At 40.3% G+C, this 27,938-nt stretch overlaps 1 protein-coding gene across 1 annotated transcript in view; it reads right to left on the reverse strand.

The window, feature by feature from the left end:
- Positions 1 to 27,938, reverse strand: part of LOC124776453 (40-kDa huntingtin-associated protein) — a 72,069-nt gene that overhangs the window by 5,342 nt on the left and 38,789 nt on the right. Inside the window, exon 4 of the mRNA XM_047251462.1 lies at positions 20,467 to 20,728. Within this exon, the coding sequence (XP_047107418.1) occupies positions 20,467 to 20,728 (262 nt within the window). The remainder of the gene's footprint in view (positions 1 to 20,466; positions 20,729 to 27,938) is intronic.

Genomic DNA, 27,938 nt, shown 5'->3' on the forward strand with positions numbered 1-27,938 from the left:
TACCTTGCCAGTGTGCAAACGCCCACGTTGGTCAGACAATACACACAGTGCATGGAAGATGCACTGAATATGATCACCACACTCACCTTTCGCAGCTCAGTATATCAGCCATAGCTGAGCACTGTATCTCATTTCATAGATTATTCTTCCACGGAAGAGGCTGCCTTTGCTCATGTGTGTCTGCATCAGTTTTTGGTATGAAGTTATCAACGCGAACTAGCAATCTCCAGAGCAAAACACTTACCTGAAGATGGCTGAATGGTTGTCAGATGAAACATCATGGAAAGAAGTCTATGGAATACAGCTGCTTCACGGAATACTTTTTATATTGCAAAAATGTCAAATGTCTCTTCCTTCTACTATTATTAAAACTTAATCCAAAATCTAAATATTCTGTTTAAAAGTTTTTAGTTATATTATGTTAGGAATGAGCATCCTATAGAATTCTCTTAAAACTTGGTTCAACCCTCTTCCTTCCTCCAAGTAACTACAAACTGATATACAAAATTTTCCTCACTGCCAGTTATCACAGCAACTGAATCAATGATGATAGCTTAGGAATCTAAATCTCCTATCCTACTCCAACAATCCCCAAAATGTTTATGTAGCCAAGTATCCATATCAGTCATCTATGCTTCACTCACTCTACTGTATGGTGACTTTAAGTTGATGAGGATGTTTGGTTTTCTTTTCCATCTTACGGTTTCCTCTTAAATTATCACCTACAGCAGTTTTTTCCTCCATAAATGAAAAAGCTGTTCCTTTATATATATAATATACAAATGAAACATAACTGACATTTTTAAAAGTTTGTTGAGAAAAAGAGTGCTTGTTGTCAGTGTAGTCACCTGAGCAAAGTAATTATCAGCATCGTGTGGTCTTAACGTTGCACACAATATGACTTGAAACACACACTATAGAGGACTGAATACGATTTGAAACAACAGTTAATTTTGAGCAGCAACTGTAATTACACTGTTCATGAATACAATTTGTGACAATCCAACATTGTAGCATGAATGTTCACTTTGGAAATTGTATGAAAATGTATCGAATTCAATTTTTTCCAGTGGTGGACATAATATAATTTGAAACAATGCTCCTCATATTGCAAACTAGTTTTTGAAACCATTTCACTATCTGTAAAAGATAACACATGATTCTATAGTAAAAGATACGGAACTGACATCTCATATGGCAAACAGCTTAAAATTACACAGACACAAAGTACTGCCAGCTCTTTACTGAGTACATTAACAACAGTAGCTTGGAAAGAGATTTACAGTAATAATTAAGTACTCAAGTGATTACAAAATGACACTTTTTTATTGGTAGTACTTATATCATATTTACAGGTTGAACATTCTGAGCAGTGGTGTGGTCCTTTTTGCTGTGTAGTCCATTTTTCTTCCATTTATGAACCATATCCACCACAAGTTGGAACCAGCAAACCAATGACTCAGTACACTGATCCACTGATTTTCAATTGTACATGCAACTTCTACTTACAATGCTTTGCTGAACTCCCTCTGCCATTATTCACACATATCAATTTATAGTGATATAAAACACACACAAAGGAAGGAAGATAAAGGTTTAATTTCAATTTAGTGATGAGCAATGTAAGTGAGAGGTGAGTGCCTGTACCAAAGTTAATCAAATTTACTTTATTATTTTGCTTGTAACACTGTTAAATGTCCCTTGTCACAGTTCCCAAAACAAGTTCACACATGAACTTACTGGAGGGTATCATCACCTGTAGCAACCAAACCATAATTAGAGTATTTTAGAACATGTATCAAAGAAATATAAAGAGTACTAAAAATATATTTTCTGCTTTTCACGCCATGGTGGTGTGTGTGTGTGTGTGTGTGTGTGTGTGTGTGTGAATATGGCTTACCAGAAAAAGTGATTTTGTCTTTGTGTGTGTGTGTGTGTGTGTGTGTGTGTGTGTGTGTGTGTGTGTGTGTGTGTGTGTGTGCACGCGCGTGTGTGCGCGTGAGCGTGAGCGTGTGCGCGCGTGAGTGTGCGCGCATGTTTGTTTGGAGAATTTGTAAATCTAATCTCTCATTACACCACAATTATGATTTTTACATGTTGTCTGCCATAAAAAGAAGCAAAAATGGTGATATTTCAAATAATCTTGATTGTATTAAATGCTTTATTATGCTTAAACAAATTATCACTATAGGTTTCTAGAACACATCAATGTTATGGATGCTGTTTACTGACAATATTGACGATTACTGTCAACCTTGACTGAAGCACAGATCCTACATTATTTGGTTGTAGATCTTTGTACGTTTCTGTAATCTTTGACACTACTGTATTTGACAGTTAATCTGTACTATATGCCTATGTAAGCCTGAACTTACTAGTTCTTAACAGCTAGGAGTCATCAAGTATTTTTATGGTACATTGTGTTTTGAAAGTTATTGAGCTTACACATGTTGTTATGGAAAAAGTCTGTACTAGACACACAGCTGTATCCTGTTTGAATTTAATGTATTTTTGATCCATCAGTATACAGCTTTGTACGTACTTTCCTCATTTTAAAAGCTTGTCTGTGTATACTACATATGTTTTCCTGTTTCTTTATTTTATGGTCCTCCATAATAACAGTTGCTAAAATTGAAACTGGTTAAGAAGAACAGTGTATATACAGCTGGTGGCTAAAATGCTTTTATTCAAATACTCTGCCATAAACAGTTACCCACAAAAAGCTTTAATTTATTTAGTTAACCAGTCTTTGGCTTGCAAAGTCATTGTCAGACTATCTGACTGTCATCATTACAGACCAGATTATATGCATTTGCATGTTGCATATGCCATTGCATATTTTGCTGCTTTTCATCGGTTATTGCATATTTTACCTAAACACTAGTGACAATGCATATTTTTGTTCTATGTTTACAATATTTTAAAAAATTAGATGGGCAGTCTCTAGCTCAATCTAGATTCGATGTCTCACAGATTGACCGTGACCTAGAACTGCGTGCAATCACTAACCGAGAGGCGACTGCCTAGTGAAATCATTACAGAAAAGGAACAGGAACAGGAAGACAGAGTCAATGCTCCTGCACCTGCACCCCCTTGTTAATCCCCTCCGCTGTCACACTGTAAGCATCAGCAACAATTACATTTAACTACACAAGCTTTTAGTCACTCAGCCATTGTTTCAGTTTAGCTTTCTATTTATTTGTACAAAGTTGAATGTGTTTACGACATGTAGTGTATATAGTGTTGTGCGCCATGCTGGCCGAAAAAAGAAACGTTGTTTCGTGGATAGCTGATCATCTTGGAACATTTACATATGACGGAATTGTTTTATATTGTCGAGTTTGCAAGACAAACATTTCGTATAAAAATGTTTCAAACAGACCAGAATGTTAATACGTTCCTATTGCAGGAATGCAGAAGAAAGCACCGCAACAACAACTTCTGCCAACAGAAGTTGCATTAGCAGGGATTTGTCCAAAGGCAACCAAAAAAGTCGATTTAACATGGATCTATGTGAAGCATTCATTGCAATCAGTATACCTCTTCACAAGCTTACAAACCCTATCCTCGAAGGCTTCCTGCACAAATATTGCTTAAATCATAATATACCAGATGAATCAACATTGTATAAAAATTACTTATTGACAACTTGCGTAAATGTTCTGGAAGAAATATGCATTGAACTCAAAGACAGCATTATCTGGATTTCAGTTGATGAAACTACAGACACTTGTGGCCGTTACATTGCAAATTTTATTGATGATGCTTTAAAAGAAGAGCTTTCTTCTTCATATTTAGCAGCCTGCAAAGAACTTGAAAAAGTATATCATTCTACAATCACCAGATTTGTGAATGAGAGTATTAGAAAAATATTTCCAGAATCTTTGAGATATAATGCGTGCAGAAACTACCATGTCTTTTTATTATCTGATCTTGGTATTTCGACATTTTTCATGCATTTTAAGCATTTTTCCATGCATATTTGCATGTATATTTTAAGGTTTTTATGGTGCATATAATTCGGTCTCTAGTCATCATCAACGAAGTTACAATATTTGTGAACAACACTGGATATCATGTTACTCATCTAGACTGAGGCACAAACACACAGTCAAAGATGAAATTTATTGTGTGTTAGTCAACATTAGTAACATCTTTTCCATTGTTGTTTGGAAATGTTGTAACTTCTTTGATGACAACAGTCAGCTCAAGTCTGATGATGACTTTGTAAGCTGAAAACCAGTTAACTACTGAATTAATCCTGTATAACACACAAAATATTGTGCTTTTATTTATTAGTTTGTTGTTCTACCATGAAGTGATAGAAGAATCAGTTAATAAATACTGTACATCAACAAATTTCCAAATCTTGAAAGTATCTAGGAATTACATACATAGAGGGGCACTGAGTACCCATAAACAAATAAGGAAGAAAATATAAAAGGCCATGAGAGAAATAGTTAGTAAAATACTATAATTACATGTAGAATATGTCTTTCTTCACAAATCTAATGAAAATAAAATCATACAATATGGACAACTACCTAGTAATGGTACACCTTTTGGGCACCAAACAAATCACACACATGAATGCACTTGTGAGTTCTAACAGCTGATAGGGCATGGTCACAGAAGCTTTCTCTGAGCAGACACAAGTATCACACCTCAGAAGCTAGGAGGTAGCTCACTGCTTGGCCTGCAGACAACTGTATACGTCATGTGCCTCTCCAAACTGTTTTGCCGATGGACATGTTTGTCAAGGTAGGAAGACAGGTGTTGACCAAAATTTATTGGAAATATGCAGTATGGTGGGAATACTTTGTGCCTGCTATGGAAGCATACAGAAGCCTAATGGACATTTCAAAACTACAGTCAAAATAGTAAGTGCAAATTGGCTGTGACTGAAATGTGAATTACTCAGCATGTTACGCAGAAGCTTATCACATTACCGGATGCACACACATGCTCACGAAAGAAAAGAACACTTGTAATTGTGAATGTAGTAGAAGAGTGAACACTTTGACATTTATCATATGGACACACCTTTTAAAAACATACAAGAAAACTGCAGTATGTCATTAATAGCATTGCAGACACAATAAAGCCACTTTATTTTGTAATGTGGAGTCGAATGATAAGAATTACCTAAATGCCAGCAGTATAGTGAGCCGTGTCACGGCTCAGCATTTTTGATTTACCCACGAGATTATTTCACTTGTTTTCGCCACGGTGATAGGGGGCGTGATCGCTGAGCGCTGTTGGCGCTGTGCAAAGCAACAGTTTTGGCAGGACGGCTCGGTGACAGGACAAAAGCAGGGGAGAGTCAACTGGTGCCTGCCGATTATGGACTGCGATGAGTGTGGCTGTTTGCAAGCATGTGGGGAGGACGGAATGCTCGCTTGCTTAGCGTGGCTCTCCATGACCAGCTGTTGTTCGTTGGGCCTAGCAATCGAGTGTAACAGGAAACTGTGTTGGTGTGGTTCTCGTCACCTGGCTAAGGCCGAAATTTTCAAATACTTTTATTATATTTCATGATCATTACTTTATTATGGGGTTGGTACTTGTAGTCAACATTTTGTGATTTGAAATACTTCAGAGAATATTATCATGTGCCAGGTGTATACTGTGAATAATTCTTAATTTGTTTCATAGCGTATGGCACGGTATCCACTATCATCAATCATTTTATGAAAGTTCTGTCCAAATTAGTATTACATTAGACTTTGTTAAAATTGGTGCATTTAAACTGTAAATTTCCTAATTCTACTAATATTGCTTGGGATAAACCCATCTATTTCTTGATATTGCCATATTTGTGTATTAAGTTGTGTTTCTTCTTGAGACTGACTGAATTGATTTTGGAACACATGGGGGGAGCATTTAAATGAAAAGTTGCTAGATCACACAACCGTCGTGAAATTGAAAACTTGACAGTGTTTACTCATGTCAGCAGTCGTTAATGTTATTCTTGTCTTGTAGCTTACCTAACAGATACAAAATAATTTAGAAATTTTGTGTATTTGTCATGAAAGATGAACTGATGTCACATGACATTGATATTTGTGTAGGGTTTACATAAGCTTAAGTGAAATCAGGAGGTAAAAAAAAACCCACACACCTGGTTATCATTGCCACATTTTTTTTAGCAGACAGTAGGGAATTTGTTGTACTCTTGCCAAATTGGATTTTTTAAAGGTTTTATTTACATGTAGACAAATCACAAGTTCAATATGTTTCTGGTGTAATTGTTAATATTTGTACATGTTGCACTATTGTACAATATAATATACCTTTTACTGACAGTACCTTATGTAATGTTTCAGAATGGGGCTGCATGTTCTTCTAGAGAATGTTTAAAAAAAATTTTGTTGCTAAAATTTCCTTTTAAGCTGTTAATTGTATTAACTTGGATGTATAACCAATTATTGTTAAATAATAAATTTGTGTCAACAAGGCTTGAACCAATCCTGGCTCTGCTACCGTCTGTACATCACATATAGCATAATGCTAGCCTGCAATTACCTGGCAACAAGCTCTGGTTTGTATCTGGCTTATTACAATTTTTTTTGCATTACTCCGTTAACTTGTTTAATCTGTAGGACACACAAAATTAATACAATGAACAGTTCACAGTTCCTACTAAGATATTTTTGGCCCTCAATATCTCATAGCAAGTGGATTCACTATTATTTAATACCCCGTCCAAAGGCCTTTAGCTACCATGACTGCCTACAATCTGTGAGGAAAGCCATTTATGAGGTGAGCAACAAATCTCTCATTTTCTGCCACCTCGTACCAAGTAGCTAATGCGAGTTCCCAAAGGTTATCATGGATTCCTGGCATAGAGTGAGGCCAATTTTTTTGCATGGTCTGTTTGGTTTCTTCCCATAAGTTTTCCATAGGGTGCAGGTACGGTGCAGAAGAAGGCCAATCGAGAAGGAAAATCTCATTCCGTCCTGCACGTGCTCCTCCACCATCAGTGACACTTGTATAGGACACTGGTCCTGCTGGAAACAGATTACTGCCTCAGGACATATTTGTGACACTGATGGGACAATAATGTGGGTATGCTGGGCAGCATCAAGTCAGCCATCTAGCCTGTGAAGCATTCCAAGCCCACAAGAACACATCCAACCTCAAACTGCCAGACAGAGCCACAGTAAGATGGCTCATGGTCATATCTGAGACTGAAACAGGCACCTTACAGGCAGTGTACTAGTATTGGGCCATCGTTAATTGAGGACAATACCAATTCATTGGAGAATGTCACATTCCAGCAGTCACAATTGACGCTGTCCCCCACAAATGCTGATCAGTGGAGTTGATGATCATTGAAGAGCCTCTTCTTGATGGCTGCACATCTGCTAAGTAGTATGGATTCCCAAAGCCGTATCCACCAACTTCAGAAAGACAGCGGTATGTTTCACCTGTACCATGTTTAAAAAAGAATTTTGCAGTGACATGTTGACAAGTTCATTATCCTGGACTGGTGTTACATGCCAAAGTCCTGCCCTACTTGATTCTGCAGTATCTTGAAAACATTTTATCCATCACTGCACAGAGCAATGATGTGGTCACAAATAGCCTGTTAATGATGAGGCATGGTGCATGAATAATGTGACTCAACTGAAAGTGAAGTGGTGCAGGTATTTGACCTTGCTCGTCTACCGTCATTGGCTGTTACAGAACAAAATAGTGTGCTTGCAGACCTAACTTGCCTCACCAGACTGTCACAGTCTACTGCCATGAAATATCAATGAAACTGCATTAATAATTCTTGCATGTTATGTCAAATAGAAATACTGAATTTGAATTTTTGACTCCAGGGAGGAGGTCACTCTGCACCTTAAGACCTCTCACTGATTTATATCCAAAATTCCATCACATCTGCTGTGGAAAATTAACTGTATGTCATTGAAATATGTTTCATTTAATATGATGAAGGGGGTCATAGACAACAAATTGTTGAACCAGGAGAATGTGTGTCTTGTGGTGGGGGTAGGGAGAAAAAGTAAAAATAAAATAAAAATTACACAGATTGGAACACGAGAAAACTTACACATAAAGCCTGCAGATTTTTATGCAGCTACAGTGACCATTTAAGAACTTATATCTATTCAGTTCAGGTGCACTAAATCTACAGGTAATAGCAGCCTATTCTGTTTGTGGAAAAAATTTGATCCTTCCTAGAACAGATCGTAATACTGACAAGAACAGTTTTCTGTAATTTTTGAAGTAATATTTCCTCATCTGCATGTTCCCACAGTAAACAGAAAAATGTGGCATGCTGCATTTCATTCGTGTCAGTGATGTACTGTACTGTAACTATGGCAGTGATTTCTGTTGGCCAATTTTTGGGTTGTTAAGTTTATATTTTACCATAAATTAAGAAAATTAAGAGTTTTTATTGTATTACTGGTATAGAGATGGGCGATGGCTCAAAAGAAGCATAATACAAATCAAAATGCTTGTCTGGTACCAAAAGTTAATATGTATTTTTGTGTTATCACTACTTTTCCACAGTCTTCATGTTGTTGTTGTTGTTGTCTTCAGTCCTGAGACTGGTTTGAAGCAGCTCTCCATGCTACTCTATCCTGTGCAAGCTGTTTCATCTCCCAGTACGTACTGCAGCCTACATCCTTCTGAATCTGCTTAGTGTATTCATCTCCTGGTCTCCCTATGATTTTTACCCTCATCGCTGCCCTCCAATACTAAATTGGTGATCCATTGATGCCTCGGAACTTGTCCTACCAACTGATCCCTTCTTCCAGTCAAGTTGTGCCACTAACTCCTCTTCTCCCCAATTCTATTCAATACCTCCTCATTAGTTATGTGATCTACCCATCTAATCTTCAGCATTCTTCTGTAGCACCACATTTCAAAAGCTTCTATTCTCTTCTTGTCCGAACTATTTATTGTCCATGTTTCACTTCCATACATGGCTACACTCCATACAAATACTTTCAGAAACGACTTCCTGACACTTAAATATATGCTCGATGTTAATAAATTTCTCTTCTTCAGAAACGCTTTCCTACTATCGAATTCCAGTCACCAATGACTATTAAATTTTCATCTCCCTTCACTATCTGAGTAATATCTTTTATCTTATCATACATTTCATCAATCTCTTCATCATCTGCAGAGCTAGTTGGCGTATAAACTTGTACTACTGGAACAGGTAAGGCATCAAAACTATGCACCAAAGAAGAGCCCAGTGCACAAAACCCAAGGAAAGAAAACCTCAACATCTACCAAAGGAGAAAGAAAAAAAGGCAGGTGAGGTACCACATCCAGGGAACAGCTGGAGGCCCCCACAGGCAGAAACTGTGACAGGGGACATAATCTCTGCCACTTACCAGAGGCACACCACCCAACAATATAAAGTGAACACTGTGACAAGGCCAGGACAAAAAAAAAAAGCTCAGGAAAGACACCAAGTCAGACAGAACATGCAAGAAAGGAAAGGGGAGCAAAGAAACAGGTAGTGCGAGGGCTGCGGCAAACCAAGTCTGCATAGCCACTGCCTTATCAGGGTAGAGGAGGCAACAGGGCACCCTTCGAGTAAACCATAAAACCAGCTCAGCCACTGAGGAATCGTTTGCTAATGCAAGGGGTAGTGAGTCAGGAAGATTTAAAAGTCTGCCACAGGGTGACTAGGTTAAGACAATCCAGCAAAATATGGAACACCATCAAATGGGCACCACAATGACAGTGGGGCAGATCCTTGCAATGGATAAGATGACCATGGGTCACCCATGAATGGCTGATGTGGAGGTGGCAAAGGATGATGGAGTCCTTGCAAGAGGCCCACGAGGAGGACCTCCATTAATTTGTGGTCCCCTTTATTGCCGGTAATTTGTTTGATGAAGTCAAGAGTATGCCATTCTGTACTCTAAAGCCTTAGAACTTGATGGCATAATACCGATCAGAAGTCCGGTGCCAGAATGCCAATCCCAAAAGGTGACTTGCCGGTAGTCAATTTGGCCAGCCTGTCAGCAAGTTCATTCCCCGGGATCCCAATGTGACCCAGGGTCCACACAATGACCAACAAATGTTGACATGTTTGAGGACAAAAAGGGAATCCTGGATACACAGGGCCAGGGATGGCAAGGGAAACACTGGTCAAGACCTTGTAAATTACTCAAGGAGTTGCTACAAATAAGAACAGACTCACTGTTGCAGGAACAGATCTGCTCATGAGCACGAGAGATGGCTACAAACTCCACAGTGAAAACACTGAGTCACCCATCAAGGAGCAGAGTTCATTACATCCCGCATGGATGTAGGCAAAGCCAGTGTGACCAGTAACAATCGAGCCATCAGTACAGACTGTTTTTGAATCCCAAAACACAATGAGAACAAAAAAGAATTGGCGGAGAGGGCCTGAGATGGAGCAGAGTCTTTCGGAGCTTGTGATAGATCAGGAACAGAGATGCACCAAACAAGCTCAGAGAAGAGACGGCAGAGAGAAAATTTTGACTTCTGAAAAAAGGGACTGAATACAGATGGTGATTGTAACCCCAGACCTGGGCTGCCGTTGCAGCAGGCGGATCTCTATATCTGGATGGAGGCGACAGTAGTTCAGGTGCTCCAGAGAGCAATAGATGCAACCTATCAACTGTTGCTGGTGCAGAACCCACAATGGTGGAACCCCTGCCTCCACTAGAGGCTGATCACAGGACTAGTCCAAAATGCGCCAGTTGCCAGCCCTACCCTACAATGGTGTATCAGGTCCAGCATCTGTAAAGTTTTAGGTGCTGCCGAGCCGTATGTGCTATTTTCACAATCTAGACACGACTAGACCAATACTTTGTACAGCTATAGTAGAGTAGAATGGTCCGCACCTCACTTGGTATTGCTGAGGCATCAAAGGGCACTGAGATGCAACGAATATGTCTGATTTAGCTGAAGAAGATGGGGAAGCCATGTCAACTGGCCATCGAAGCCCAGTCCCAAAAAATCAATGGATTCCACCACACAGAGGGGCTCGCTATCAAAGTACAGATCCAGATGGGGATGGGGATGGGGATGTACTGTACAGCGACAACAGAAATGCCTAACACAGGTCTTGGTACTGAAAATTGGAAGCCGTTAGTGACAGTGTATTGGTCCTTGCAGTCTGCAAACAGTAATTCCCATTATGGATGAATAAAAAGAAACGCAACAGTCATCAGCATACAAAGAGGGAGGCACCGCAGGTCCCACAGTTGCTACCAGACCATTGATAGTCATTAAAAAGATGGGGGCACTCAAAACAGAGCCCTGCGTTACCCCATTCTCCTGCATATGGGAAGTGCTATGGGTGGCATCAACCTGTACCTGAAAAGTGTGACATGAAAGGAAGTTCTGGATAAAAATCGATAGTGGACTACAGAGATGTGGTGGCAACATGTGGTACCATAAGATTTATGGAGATCAAAGAAGACTCCAACAAGACACTGATGGTGGCCAAAAGCCGTTACGATAGCAGATTCCAGGTGGACTAAATTATGTGCAGTAGAGTGGTCTCAGTGAAAACCACCCTGCATTAAAATCAAAAGATCCTGGAATTTGAGGATCCAATATAGCCTTCGACTCACTATATATTCAAGTAACCTGCAGAGGATATTGGTTAAAGTGATTGGACGATAGCTGTCCATCTGAAGAGGTGGTTTACTCAATTTCAAAACTGGAATGACACTTTCTTGTATTTGGGAAGGGAATTCCCCCTCTCTCCAGAGACAGTTGAAAAGGGCAAGTATATGACATTGGCTAACAACCAATAAGTGTGAAGCATTTGGTTGTGAACTTGGTCTGGACCAGGAGCTGTGTTGGGCAGAGAGCAAAAACACTGGTAATTCCCATTCACTAAATGTGGAGTTATAAGGCTCCAGGTGACAGGGAATGAAAGATAAAGGGAGTCATTCCAGGCAGCATTTGAGGAGATGGAATGTAGGTGGATAGTGGACTGACATTGAAGCCTGGGTAAAATGCCGAGCAAAATGCTCAGAAATTAAGTCTAAGCTCATGAGTATAACACTATTTAGGGAAATTCCCAAGACACCTATAGGAGGACAGTGGCCAAAATGCACCTGATCATTGCCCTTACCTGTGAGGAGGGAGTGTGCATCCCTATGGCAGCGACATATCGTTCCCAACAAATCTGTTTCTGGCTTTTAAGTAGATACTAGGCCCAGGCACAAAGCTGTTTGAAGCCAGGAGGTTGCGAAGAGGTGGATGTCATTCATAGTACTGGAGGGCACAACGGCAGTCTTTAAGAGCTGCATCAATTTCAGGGGTCTACCAAGGAACAGTCTTCAGTCAGGGAGATCTCAAGGAAGAGGGAATCATGTAACTGCTGCCGAAAGGATGCCATCAGTCAAACTCAGTAGGGACTCATCAATGCCATCATGCACTGAGTGGTCAGGATGGCAGCCAAGGAAAAGCTTTCCAATCCACCTGGGAGGAAGTCCAGGAGAGTTATGCTGAATAAAAAATAAGAAAATCGGAAAATGATTGTTGTTGCACTACTTGTTGTGAACTCTCCCCAGGAAACAACAATGTCCGTGTAGACCAATGTACAGATACCACCAGAGCCTTGGAAATGGCTGACCTGGTTCTGGTGGAAGACTTGGAAATACGAAGAGTCTGTGAATGATTGAGGGGAGGGAACAAGAACTGTCCCACAGGAGGATAGGGAAGGGCAACAGGATGGAGGTAAGGAGGAAGGAGAAGGAGAAGGAGAAGGAGAAGGAGAAGGAGAAGGAGGAGGAGGAGGAGGGGGGGGTTGGGGGGGGGGGGGGGGGGGAGAACACCAGTAATTATTATGGTCACATTTATTATCTACTCATTTGATTTACACAGCTATGGCACTAATTAGATGGAGCATTTGAAATGATTAGCAGTTTTCAAGTAACAACAGTCGATACAATGCACTAAGAAATTGAGCTATATAGAGATGCCTGGAAATGAGCCTTAGTTAATCTACAGAAAACTTAATTACATCAATATCATCTAACTTCACCATCCAAGACTAAACTGTGTTACATATTAACCATTTAACACCATAATTGACCATTAAATTAAAGATGAAGAAAGTGGATAATTAAATGGCAGGGGATTTTTCATCACAAAGCCTTGAAATAGATTTCAAACAGCATGTTTGGTGTTCCTCTGAAAAGTAATTTTGCAGATAAATGATACTACAATGTATGAGTACAATAACAAAAGGATAAAACACTAAGTCCATTTCTAGTCTGCTCCAATGTGAGAGACCAACTTGAAAAATTATTTATTACATACAGAGTAAAAAATAAAGTTTTAACACAGTAGTGTCTATCAGGGTCAGAACAGACAGAAATCAAGGCTTTTTAATGCCGGGGTCCTCTGCCTCACTGAATTTCCAGTACAAAGTCATTTTTCCTGCACTGGGACATCTTCCTGCAATTGTTAGTAAGTCAAGGCAAACACTGCTTATTCTGTTATAATATACTATTTGTGCTGGTACCATGACTGTATTTACGTATGTGTTACACTTACCTGTCTTCGGTTAGAGCTTGATATCTGTGAAGGTATGACATTACACCATTTGATTCTAATACTGGAAGCCGTTACATTTTGATATATAAGGGTCGTTCAAAAAGAAATGAGCCAGAGGCATAATTACAGAAACCAGTACCTGTATGTTAGAAGTATTGACCCTGGCTATTGAGACACTTGTCCCACTGTAACACAAGGTGGTGAATGGTTGTCTCATAAAATTCCCAGGGCTACGATGTTAACCAGCTCCGCACATACAGCTGGATGTCGTCGTCGAAGGTGAATCGTTATGCTGACATTCTTCTTTGACCAAAGTGCGCCCCCCCCCCCCTCTGATTCATCTGATTCACTTCCTGCAGCACGGGACAACAGTGAATGACCAGCGTTACTCACAAACCTTGACCACCCTTCACCAAGTGATCGAAACAACCAGGCAATCTCACCATGGGGTCATTCTGCTTCACAACAATGCAAAGCCTCATATGGCCAACACAGTTGTTGAACTCCTGCAGAAATTCAAACAGGAGGCTCTTGGCCACCCTCCATACAGTCTGGACCTCTCTCCCTGTGATTACGCTATATTTGGTCCCCTTAAAAAAGCTCTGAGGGGGCAAACGATTCACCTCAGACGACGGCATCCAGCTGTATGCCCGGAACTGGTTAACATCGCAGCCCAGGGAATTTTATGAGACAGCCATTCACCGTCTTGTGTCAGAGTGGGACAAGTGTCTCAACAGACAGGGTCAATACTTCTAACATACAGGTACTGGTTTCTGTAAATATGCCTCCGGCTTGTTCCTTTTTGAATGCCCCTTATACGAGTATTGCAGACTCCTGTGTGGATCACATGGTAAATAAAAACCTATACTTTTTTTTTAATTTTGTGTGTGTGTGTGTGTGTGTGTGTGTGTGTGTGTGTGTGTGTGTGTGTGTGTGTCAGGAGGTGATGATGGTTGATAATGCTCAATGGGGCAAAATTAGCTAATTACACATGAAACAAAGTGTTAGCTTCAAATACAAATATAGCCAGATGCAGGAAAAATGACTTCATATGACATACATGGAATTGTTTGACGGTTACATTACTCTTACCTGACAAGTGTGGAAGTGGGAAGCAGATCTGATTACATGTGTCAACACCACAGAATTGTACTTAGCAGCGATATGAATAGCATTCAATAAGTAGAACACAGATTAGCAGCTGATAGTGGAAAGTATGAAATCAGATCACTTCTAACATTTTTGTGAATAGCTATGGGTAGTGACGAATGCTGGTTCTCTCAGAGCAATACTTTCATCCACTAATTATGAAAATGACATGGCCCTCAGCATTTAGATTTAGAGACAGTATTGCATTCTCTCTCTTTATAACTTAAAAGCTTTTGGAAGAGATGAAACTTCAGACCATGAAAAGAAAATAATGATACAACAAGACAACGGACAACCTGGAAAAGCTTTGTACTGAACTCAGCTCACAGGTCACTCTACACTTATGGTGACTATGTTGCAAACAACCAATGCCAGAATGATCATGTTCTTCAGCTGCTAGTGCACTGCTACCTGCCATGGTGTGAAGATGGGAGTGTGTATGGTCATTGGTCAAGCAATACGTAAAATAACCAGTGGGACACTTATAGTACACCAGGTGATAGTAGTTATTTATCTTGTTGTTCTGCGGACCAATAAAACGTCATCTTTAGGCGCAGTGTGCCATTTATTAAATACCTACAAAGTGGTGATCCCAACAAAACTATTATGAAATAGCTACAGTAGTTACAACAGCAACAAGGACAAACAGAATGATATGGCAGCAGCTGCTGCCACTGTGTGATTGGCAGCATCAGAATGTGAAATAGACAGTAGCGCTGCAATAGTGACACTAGGAGCAATATGGTTGGAAGCAGAGGGCCCACCTACAGCACTACTACAAGAGTTTCTATAGTCATGCAGCCAGCAAAGGGTATATCTGCGCACTTTGGCATTGCCTGCTGGCTCCCGCCCAACAGCCAGCAGCTAACACCAGTTCTACATGTGCTCCTAGTGACATCTGCCTGCACGTGCCTGCAGCTGCAAGTCCGATGAGCCTTACCCAGGAGCCACCTCTTGGGGCTATTCTAGGAGTGCAAGTGAAATGTATGGGATTTAAAGCACGAGCCCTCTGAATGTATTGTCTGTAACTTTGGTTCACACACATCAATAGCCGTATCATCACTAACAGGATGATGCAAGACTCCACCAAATATGCACAGGTGCTGGCACTACTGGAGAGCCACTTCACTAGCAAGGTTAACAATGTTATCACAAACCTGCCTCCTTCTGGAAAGTATTAGTAACTAAAAAGCGAGCTCATTCAGCAGCTCTCCCTCTCTAACATGCAATCCTTAGAAAATTGTTGCATCTGGAGGAAACTGATCACAGTTCCAACAATACCACCAAATCTTGGCTGGACCAAATGTCCTGAAGACACTCCTACGATAAGTGCAGATGTCTCACTTGCCAGAGATGCATCATGCCCTACTCTCAGTAATGCAAGAGGCAAACTTGAGCAAGCTGCCAGAGACAGTGGGAAACATTTCCAGTGTGACTGCTCCACAGGTGTTTGCTAAAATGCCCACCAGAGACAAGATGACCAACATTACCTCTCATCTTGAGGAGTTGACATGGCAGGCCACAGCCATCAGGGTGTACAAATTGATGATAATGCATGCCATCACATGTATGATATAGCATGCACTCCTTGCCCTCACCAGAAGGAAACTGTTTCAGTGATACAGCCCATAGGTGCAAATCACTGCATTCCTGGGTGGAAAACTCGAATGGTAGCCACCCATACTTAGCCTGCAAATCTGCCAGCAGGACCAAACTATTACCACAATGTTTAGTGGTAACAGACAGGACCTCTAAGATACAGTTTATGGTGAAGACCAAATCAAACTGGGTGTGTTTTCCAAGCACCTGCAAATGGTCCATTCATAGCTTTATACAGACATGTGATTTTAAATTTGAATATCAGTTTATGAAGATCGTTCAGTGGGCAATTTATAGTCTCAAATGTTGCCTGCTAGATTTCCTGTGCTTCTTTGACCTCATCCTGGCTGAGAAGAATGCTCCCATTTTGGACTGTGTCACATCACTGAAAGTTGCACGACAGCACAAACAGTGCGGTGATCCGTCAATAGACTTCCTTGTTGAGCCACCACCGCTGGCACACCTGCTAAACAAGTCCTGATCAGTCAAGCAACCTGCCAGAGCACCATAATCGCCCTGCCATTCAACAGTACACCACATCAGAACTACTACTACTGCTATTTTCTCATGACCCAGAATGTTGGCCCCAGACAACCGGTAGATTACAAAAGCAGACTTTGAAGAAATGATCCAGGCAGACAAGGCACAACCATCAGATAGCAACTGGGCTTATACCTTTATTCTCACACCAAAAAAAGCGGGTGGCTGACATCATAATGATAACTACAGAGGACTCAGTGTTCAGACAATTGCTAACTGGCATCCTGTGCACCACATCAGGGATTTCAGGAACCAACTGATGAGGCGCACCATTTTCTCGAAGTTGGACATTGTAAAAGCCGACAACCAAAATTCTGTGACGACAGAGGTCACTTATAAACCTGCAATAACTACAATAACTATGCTCTCTGAACCATTTGAAGTCTTGGACATGTTCTGTGGCCTATGGAACACACCACAGACCTTTCTGTGCTTTATTGATGTTCTTTAAAAACTAGATTTCTGCTCTGGATACATAGTCGATGTGTTGCCAACATTGGCACTCTCCTAACAACATGGAATTTATCTACACAGTTTTCTGAAGCTCTGATGACTATAAAATCAAATATCTGGTTAAATGTTTCATTGGTACTAACGAAGTGATGTCCCTGGGATTTTGAGTTTCTGTGACCGGTAGATATCCACCAGCTGGGCACATCAAATTTATTACATCTTATCAGTCTCCAAAAATGATGCGCAAAGTGTGACGGTATCTAAGGTTAAGTTGCAGGAAGCCAGGTGCCACTTCACGTGCCTTTGTCAGCCCCAAGTCCATGGTTTCATGCATTCACTTGGACTGGAAAACTACAGGCAGCATTTGAAGCCTGCCAGGCAAGTCTCATGCAAGCTACCTCCGTGCACATCCAATCGTCAATGCCCCACTACAGACTTTCTCAGACACATCATCCTGCGCTGTCAATGCCATGTTACAAGAGAATGTAAATAAGCCCAGGAAGCCCCGGGTTTCTTCTCCAAGAGAACCACAGAAACAGTGCTCTTGGTCACCATTTCACATGGAACTTTTAGTAGCCTATTAAGCAGTTAGATACTTATCAAGTTGGAAAAACACACCGTCACTATATATACAGATCATGACCATTAGCCACTGACTTTCAAGTATTTGCAGCCTCGAAACAACTATCCCCAGTGCCAATCAATCAACTAAATTTTGTTTCACAATTTAAAACAAAACATTCAGCATGTGAATGGTTTAAAAAATATTCACTGCCAACATTTTCTCTAGAATGGAAAGCATTTCCACACAGTGGATTTTGCCAAACTGGCAGCAGTACAAAATATCTGGCATACTGCAACAAGTCAGCAGACTGACAGCAGCTGTATGTGCATGCCCTTTTACAACAGCTTTTCAATTCTCTACACACACTCAGACATCAGAGAATCCACACTAGGAGGGCACTAGTAATGCAGCACTTTATGCAGCTCAGTATACAGAACTGCCACATTAATAAAAAAAAAAAAAAAAAGGAGAACATTCTTCAGAGAAGATCCTCAGAGCAAAAGAACTTTCTCTGAGCAAGTTCTCAATTTTGTATGAACAAAAAGTTCAAAGCATATTCTCTGATGAGGGAGTTCCTTCTCACTTCCTGACCTCCTCCTTGAGAAGGTTGTTATTGTGTGTCGTTTACCGTGTCCAGCACAGAACACATGCATAATATTACATTTCATTTAGCTTGCTCAAACAGGCAAACTATTCAGTGTACAAATATGGAACTGGCGTCATTGTGTTCTGGAAGATTTTACTTTTATGTGTGGCAACAAATTATTACGACAAAAAGTTTACAAAAATGCATTTTCTTGCAACGTTACCGAATTTTCAACATGCGGGAAACTTTTTTGTTACTGAAGTTAGGTGAACACATTATGCAAATGAAATCTTAAGATTGCAGGACATTTTCATCTACTAAAAACCGGAACTCTGGTCAAGTTTTCTAACACAAGATAATTTTGGTTAAATATGATGCATAACGATCTGCTCATGCATCAGTTATGTAAGCACCTGTCTGTGCAATTCGTTACGAGAAATAGATCACTAGATTTGTAATACACCAGTTATTAATTATTCTGATCCACCTACTTAATGCTAAACCAACAAAATATAAGATTTATGCTGTGATAAAACATGACGACGAACATCTGGCAATGTCAGACACTGTTGTTTGGTGAATACCTAAGTCTTCTCATACATCAGTCTGAAAACTTGGGTCTGCTAAATAGTAAAAAACATGTTTTAGTTTTCACTTCATTTGAAAGGTCGCCCACTCTTCTTTCATGATTTTCAGGAAGGGAGTTCACCAGGAAAATAACATTTTTATTGTTAAACCCATATAAACTTCTACAGTTTCTCTCTCCAGTATTTCTTTGGGCTAGGTGTATCTTTTCTTCAGTCCAAACAACAAATATTCTAATACTCCTACTAAAAATTAAGTAAAACTTAACCTCAACAGAACTTACTCAGCTTGAAATATGCTACAGAGCAAAAAACCAACAACAACAACGAAGATGTTCTCTGCTTGTGAGATGCTCCATTAGTTTTATTCATAAGAATTCGGAGTATGTTCTTTGTTTTGAGCATTTTCCCCCAACCTTTTCTGAACACTGAGAACATTCTCAGGTGAAGTACATTTTTTGACTCGTTTTATTCAAGTGACAAGAGAACTTTCTGCAAAATTTTGAGTATAAAGTATATTCTCCATTTTATTTATATGACTTAATACATCACCACATCGCACAGATGCAAACAGCATTGTGGAGTGTCTACACTGTTTCTTAAAGACTGCTATAACAATACTAATATAATAATACTAAAATGCAGTAGCAACCACTGGACACAGAACACCTACCAAACTGCAACAATGAGCACCACAACATCACACGGAGCAGAGCCACCCGCCTGGAAACCGTTTAGCTGCTTCCCACCCAGATGCAGCAGCCATCTCACAACACCAGCTGGCTCACCAGCATTCAACCACGATAGAAACGCATTACAGATGGAAACTGCAGTTTCGTTTCAATACAACTGACATTTCTTAGCTGAAGTTAGTTAATTTTGTCTACTATTTTCTTTGTGGGTGAGTAGTGTAGCAACCTCGGCTCACAGGTCAAGCCATACTTCTCCAGTTGTAACATTGTGAATGACAAACACTAGAGAAAGCACACTCTCCAGCAGACAATACATCAGTACCTGCCATGGCCAGAGGATCAGAGTGTTTGTGGTTGTCAAAAGCGCATTACGTAAAATAACCTGAGGGTTGCTAATAGTATACTATGTGACAGTAGTAATTTATCTTGTTGTTCTACAAACCAATACAGAGTCGCATCTTTAGGTGAAATGTACAGTTTATTAAGTACCTACAGCATCACATAAGTGACTGAGCTAGAATGTATAATACTTGAACAGCAAATTACAAAATTTACTCATCAGGCTTTGTTTCATTTGATATTAAGCATTTGATTATTTTTCATGCAGATTGTGTGGAGACATGAAGTATTCAAACTTCAGTTCCCTTAAATTCACTTTCAATTTATTTGATAAAAAATTATAGGATCATTCCAGAAAGAAAACTAACTACTGTAACTTAGTAATGACAGCAACTGGTGGCAGTTTATTGGTCTAATAAAATTAGGTTGCTTACATACCTAATTCAATTCGGCAGGATGCAAGATGCCCTAGGCAGCTTAGTCTGTCAAGTGGACTTGTAGTTTGTTGTGCAGCTAATTTGAACTGTGTAGCAGCTTCTGCCACACGTCGCAAGTCATTTTTCAGTGCTAAACCCAGTTCAACAGCTAATCCTGTGGAAAGTGGACAAGGAAGCACTGCTGCACCTGGAATAGGGGGCTGCTCAGCTGCATGGTGCTGCTGCCATCTATTTGCAGCATGTCCATAGCAGCTTGCAGCAGCCTGAAACACATACCATGTACAATAAATACACTGTAGTTAAAGACTGGAGGTCATATGACTAATTTTGCCACAAGTTTCTCTCTCTCTCTCTCTCTCTCTCTCTCTCTCTCTCTCTCTCTCTCTCTCTCTTTCTCTCTCTCTCTCCTTCTCTCTCTCATATCTGGATTACAACACACATGAAATAAGTGACTTTTTTATGTATGGTCCTTTCCTAGTATGGAATGCATGTGTGGTCAGTCCTGTCAAAACAGACCTTTAAGTTAATTCTTAAAGTATAACTGCCAGACCACAAAACGTAGCAGCTCAGTTTACAATCCCCAGTTGCTCCTAGGATTTTTTCCCTCTGTCACATTTTACTTCTTTCATCTCTGTCTACCATTTCTTAATATGGAAAATCCTAAGTTATATCTCAGTTCAAAATTCATATTAAACTGTAGATCCCTCTACAACTGGTTGGGAAAATCAGTTCAAGCATTAGAGGAATACAAGGGTATATCATCTCCAATAGGAACACTGTGGTGTTCAAGTTACTTTTGGATTCAGAATAATGTTACCTTACTTGTACATCTTGCTTTCACTGATGTTCTTTTTAGTTTATACAAGTTATTAGTAGTTTGTAAACAGAAAATACTACTAATAGAATGTAGTTTTTCCACGTGTACAGTCTTGGATAGAATTCCTTCTGCTTTCTTGCCATACAATATCTCAAGCTATCAACAACTTCTTCCACAGACGTTGTTAGAAGATGATTTGTTAACTGATTCTGTGCTGGTCCGTCAAACTTTTGATAGCTTCTTCCATCATCATCATCAGCAGCAGCAGCAGCCACCACTGCCAGCGCCACCACCACCACCACCACCACCACGAACTGATTGCCATGGTTGACACTATGGTGGTATTTGGTTACACAAGATGATCTTAATAGCTTTGATGACAAACTCTTAGTTCGTCACTTCATCGGACAAGGTTATTGTCTTATCAAACAAAATTCTATGCTTGACGTGCATGAGAGAATTTTAAGAAACTGATGCATACAAATTTTGATATTTAATCCTGCATAAGTGTTCTGCACAACATTCTGACAGTATAGGTTTGGACTGGTCAATATACCACCTTCCATACTCCCAAGATAAATCTTACAATTTTCAGGAAGAATGAGACTGTGTTTTATCATGTTTAGCACGTCTTTTATCTTTCTGAACAGTTTAAAACAGAATGAAACAAAAACATTGTTTACGCATTCCATCGTCAAGGAACAACAACAGATTATGCAACAACAACTGAATGAACCTTCCCTGACGCTAAAAGAAAAGACAGCCAAAAAACTAATCCATATTACAGGTGCCACCATAAGAAATTATACCAATCTGATTCTTAGAATATGTCAACTGGGTCTCCTATGAACCACGTAAATTACTACTTCTGATTTACGAATTAGTTTTTCCAATAATTTTTCGTTCAATTGGGGTGATGTTGCTCCTGAACATCTAACCACTTCGGTCCAGTTTTCTTTTTTGTTTTCTCTGGAAATGGAGATCTAAATTCTTGTTTCAAAATGTATCTCTGTTCAAATTTTCATGTTCTTCAGTCTTCTTCTCTTTCAGATGACTTCAATTTATTAGAGCCAGCAGCACCACAGAGATTTTTTCTAGATATGTTTAACAATTGTCTTGCACAGATAATGTATATTACAGGCAATCCAAACACTGAAGCTGAGTATCCAGTGGAAGTTTCACCAGCACAAGTTGAAATGTCCTGTACCTCGAGGAAAATGTAAATTTCAAAGATCATCAATATGAAATCATATCCTGTGCCACTTAGCACTTCTCAATCATCTAAACTTTTCCTGCGTTAGTGATCACGTACCATGTTGTTCAAACCAGTATAGGCATCCTCAAATCTGAAAGGCCCATGAAAATAATAACACATTTAAGAAAAACGGACGTAAAAATGTATCGAGCACATGTAGCAGAAAGCCCTTCACATTAGCTGACCAAAGAGTGTAGACAATTTAGAAGAGCACATCAATAAATCAGATATCGGGTGAGAGACAAACATTGTCTGGTGGAGAGTGCAGGGACTAAACAGGCAACAGACGCAGCATCAGGAGATTGTGGCTCAGGGAGATGGGGGAAAAGGAGAGGACCGAGAAAGACAAGCGAAATTGTTGGTAGCGGGTGGCAAATAGATAGTGTGGGAGATGAGAATGGGGAGGTGATGACAGGATGAACAGGGTGGAAACTGTTGGGCAGAGGGTGCGGGGACAGTAGTTACTGTAGATTCAGGCCGGGATAATTATGCGAGTGGAAAATAAGTTGTAAATGAACTCCGATCTGCGCAGTTCCGAAAAGCTGGTAGTGGAAGAAAGGAACCAGATGGCTCAGGTAGTGAAGCAGCCATTGAAATCAAGTATGTTATGGTCAGCTGCCATTGTGCCACAGGGTGGTCTACTTTGCTCTTGACCACAGTTTAGTGGTGGCCATTCATCCTGGTGGACAGCTGGTTGGTAGCCATACTGATATAAAAATCTGTGCAATTATTGCAGCCCAGCTGGAAATGACATGGCTGCTCTCAGAGGTGCCTCAGCTCCAGATGGGGTAGGATAAACCTTTGACAGGATTGGAATAGGAAATGCTGGGTGGGTGGATTACATAGGTTTTGCACTGGCAGTGGCACAGGGATGGACTAGCATGTTGTGGAGGTTGTGTACATGATGGAGCACTACTTTAAGAGGGATGGGAAGAATCTCCAGTAGGATGTCCCTCATTTCAGGGCATGATGATAGGTAATTAAAGTCCTGACAAAAGTGGTTCAGCTGTTCCAGTCTGGGTGGTACTGGCTGATGAATGGGACACCTCTTTTTGGCTGGTTCTTGAGGGTGGTAGGAGGATTGGAGGGGTGTGAAGGGAAATGGCACCGAAGATTTGTTTGCAGTCCACCTACCATCATGCCCTAGAATGAGGGACATCCTACCAAAGATACTTCCCACCCCTCCTAAATTGGTGCTCCATTGCACCCCTGACTCATCTGTTGAAAGACCTGCCTCATACCAGTCACATCATCCTGCTATGCCCTCTTCATCTCATGCATCCTTCCCCACCCCCTCCTCACCACCATTTACCCAGGCAACTGCCTTCAATAACTGATAATCAACAGTCAGCTTGCCATGACTGTGGGTGTGAGCATTCAGGTGTCTGTGTGGTTGCGTTTGTGAATATGTGTGTACTTTTGCTAGAGAAACAACAAGAGTTTGAAAGGTAGTGAGAATACTGTATTTTTTTGAGAATTACTATGCACCATATTAGTCAGCTATAGGTGATTGGTTGCCTTTCCCTTACTTCACAGTATTCCATCCAGGAATTTCCACTCTTGTTGGACACTATATCAAAATTGATTGACACCTAGAAAAAGTGACACTTAGCAGTGATACTGATGAAGAGTGGCACAGAACAAATACAGAAAATGCAGCTAAAGAAGCAGTGGGAGAAAGATAGAAAGTACAAAATCAAATCAAACAAAGAATATGGACTGAAGAATTACAAGCATCTGTATAAGAAACACAGAAGTTATATGAAGAGCTCCTAAAGAACACATGTGAAGCTGAAAATCACTGTCAACAAAAGTAAAATGAATTATGCTTGACAACTTGTATGACAGGACCATCAAAAATCTTGGGACCAATTCATTTCCTGTATCAAACAGGATGTACATGAAAAACAAAGTCTAACATACACGGTAATGAGACATATAAAACAATCAGAAAAAGATACAGAAAAACTGAATATAACTGAAGAGGTTCAATGGGTTAGACACTACCACAAGTTATGGGGCAAACAGGATGATGTTGGGAAGACGTGCATGTCAATGAGGAAAACAAATTTTGTAATACTGACAATAAAACAACGGGTGCACTAAAAATGTATGAAAAAACTTTAAAATTAGGGAAGTTGCAGGAATAGATGGAATAAATGTTAATCAGATGTGCAGGAAACTCTGTTCATCTCAGATTCCTATATCTTATAAATGTGTCCTAGCAAAAGGGCAATTCCAACATCAAAAAAACAGCAGAAGTTATCCCCTATTCGAAAAGCACCATAGAAGCAAAAGTGGAAACTAGGCATTACTCTGTTGAATGTGGCATACAAGATCTACTAAAAAATCATGAACAATAAAATAGAGTACTAACTGAGGTACTTCTCAAAGAAGACCACAGAGGATTAGGAAAGGACATTCATGTAGTCACAATACATTTACAATAAAATGACTATAGATAAACAAAGAGAATTTTATCTTGAAGCCTACATCGCTTTTATAGGTTTTGAAAAGCTTTTAATCAAGCTGATCAAAATAAATTATAAATAATAATGAAAACCAGCAGCTATGCATCACACCTCACAAGGATATATTCAGAAACAAAAATACAAGGACAGAAAAAAAATACAAAGATAGAAAAAAATACAAGGATAGAAAAAGGACACATGGGGTTAAAAACAAATCGATGATACTTTTCTCTCACTTACTCGATGACACTTTTTTATCAATCGCACCCCCCACACAATGATGTAAGGATAATAGTCAGTGAGTATGGTTTCAGTTGCCCGTGTGTGTGTGTGTGTGTGTGTGTGTGTGTGTGTGTGTGTGTGTGTGTGTTTTGACGAAGACCTTTATGGCCGAAAGCTTTATTTGTAACAGTCTTTTTGTTGTGCCTATCTGCGACTCAGCATCTCCGCTAGATGGCGAGTAGCAACCCTCTTTTTCATAATATTGTTGAAAGGATAAAAATTTATCACTTATTACATTTTCACTGTCTGTGTAGTAAAACTGCAGCATCAGGCATGGCCTTTAATTTATTACTTCTTTGCTAATAACTCTATTCACAATCCATTTTGCAGACAGTACTCACGTACGCCACTAAAGATACCTGCAAAAATATATCATTGTATTAAACTTCCTGGCAGATTATAGCTGTGTGCCAGACCGAGACTCGAACTCGGGACCTTTGCCTTTCCCGGGTAAGTGCTCTACCAACTGAGCTACCCAAGCACGACTCACACCCCGACCTCACAACTTTACTTCCACCAGTACCTCGTCTCCTACTTTCCAAACTTCACAGAAGCTCTCCTGCGAAACTTGCAGAACTAGCACTCCTGGAAGAAAGGATATTGCGGAGACATGGCTTAGCCACAGCCCCCTTTCTTCCAGGCATGCTAGTTCTGCAAGTTTCGCAGGAGAGCTTCTGTGAAGTTTGGAAAGTAGGAGACGAGGTATTGGTGGAAGTAAAGTTGTGAGGTCGGGGCGTGAGTCGTGCTTGAGTAGCTCAGTTGGTAGAGCACTTGCCTGCGAAAGGCAAAGGTCCGGAGTTCGAGTCTCGGTTTGGCACACAGTTTTAATCTGCCAGGAGGTTTCGTATCAGTGCACACTCCGCTGCAGAGTGAAAATCTCATTCTGGAAACATTCTCCAGGCTGCTGCTCCAGTTGCGACATCGAGTGAAAAATTAACTCAACAACCACGGAAAAAAATTGGTCCATTAAGAATAACAGATTGTGCAGTCCCATTTCCTCCAAGTTTATTTTCAAGGCTAATTATGTGTTTATAAACTGGCATGCAGTGGTGACGATGACGATACACATGTTGACGAGGCATAGTGCTTCAATGCTGTTGCAGATAGAGCTCACAGCAGAATGGTTCCGCTGGCATGCACTGCCCGCTTATATAGACACAGCGTGGCCTTGATTACGTAAGGCGCTGATAATGGACTTAGACTCTGCAGGCACCAGCAGACGAGCAAAATAGCGTATGTGCGCTGTGGTCGTACTAACAGCGCACTACTGCTGGTGCGCCGGCCTAGCGCCAAGCCAGGCAGGTTGCATAACCGGCTGGGTGGGCGCCCAGCAGGCAGTGCAGCACTATGTTTTGTTAATTTTTTCAAATTGTTGCATCCTTGAGCCCCCGATGCTCAAGACTCATCTGAGACACCGTAATTGAGCCGATAATCATCAACTGGAATGATGACTCAACAACCACAGAGGAAAGCAGACAAATAAGAAAACTGTGATGAGGAGAACGCCAAATGAGAGCGACTGAGATGGGACATGTGCAACATTTTACATTGTAATATATCTAAAAACAAAGATGATGTGACTTACCAAATGAAAGTGCTGGCAGGTCGACAGACACACAAACAAACACAAACATACACACAAAATTCAAGCTTTCGCAACAAACTGTTGCCTCATCAGAAAAGAGGGAAGGAGAGGGAAAGACGAAAGGATGTGGGTTTTAAGGGAGAGGGTAAGGAGTCATTCCAATCCCGGGAGCGGAAAGACTTACCTTAGGGGGAAAAAAGGACGGGTATACACTCACACACACACACACACATATCCATCCACACATATACAGACACAAGCAGACATATTTAAATTACATTGTAATTTATTGTGCAGTTATAACACTTTCACCACCTGAGCAGGCCTTGAAGGCCCAACATTACTGACTCGCCACTGTGTCATCCTCAGCCCTTAGGAGTCACCAGATACAGATATGCAGGGGCATGTGGCCAGCACACTGCTATCCCACCCGTTGTCAGCTTTCATGATCAGTGGCACTACTGCTCAATCAAGTGGCTCCTCAATTGGCCTCATACAGGCTGTCTGTGCACCCCGTTTGCCAACCGCACATGGTAGACCCGCACAGTGACCCATCCAAGTGCTACCCAAGCCTGATGGCGCTTAACTTCAGTGATCCGACGGAAACTGGTGTTACCACTATGGCAAGGCCACTGGCTTTTATAAGTAATAATTTAATAAAAATTTTATTGCAAACAAATAGTATCATTAGTGTTTTTTATTGATTATGGGAACTGGTGTGTTCAGCAGCTGTAAGATGATTTGGAAAATGAGGTAGGTATTTATAGTAATCATACCCATACGGTTTTAGTACTGATCTAGATTTCAGCTATCAAGCTAACATAAGTGCATTTAGAATGTGTCATACTGCCTGACCAATTATGCAATTTTGTTAGTGTGCTAATTTGTTTGAACTTCACTAGTTATATTTCTTATCATAAATGTTTTTCTCAATGATTTGTGTACATTTATATTAACATACAATATCTAATGCTGTCTATAAGAATTTTACACACTATAGATGGTAAATAACAAATTCAATGAGAAGACTTTTGAATGTTTTCAAATTAAAATAATGCATTTG

This window comes from Schistocerca piceifrons, chromosome 2 (genome assembly GCF_021461385.2).
Source record: "Schistocerca piceifrons isolate TAMUIC-IGC-003096 chromosome 2, iqSchPice1.1, whole genome shotgun sequence".
Taxonomy (NCBI): Eukaryota; Metazoa; Arthropoda; class Insecta; order Orthoptera; family Acrididae; genus Schistocerca; species Schistocerca piceifrons.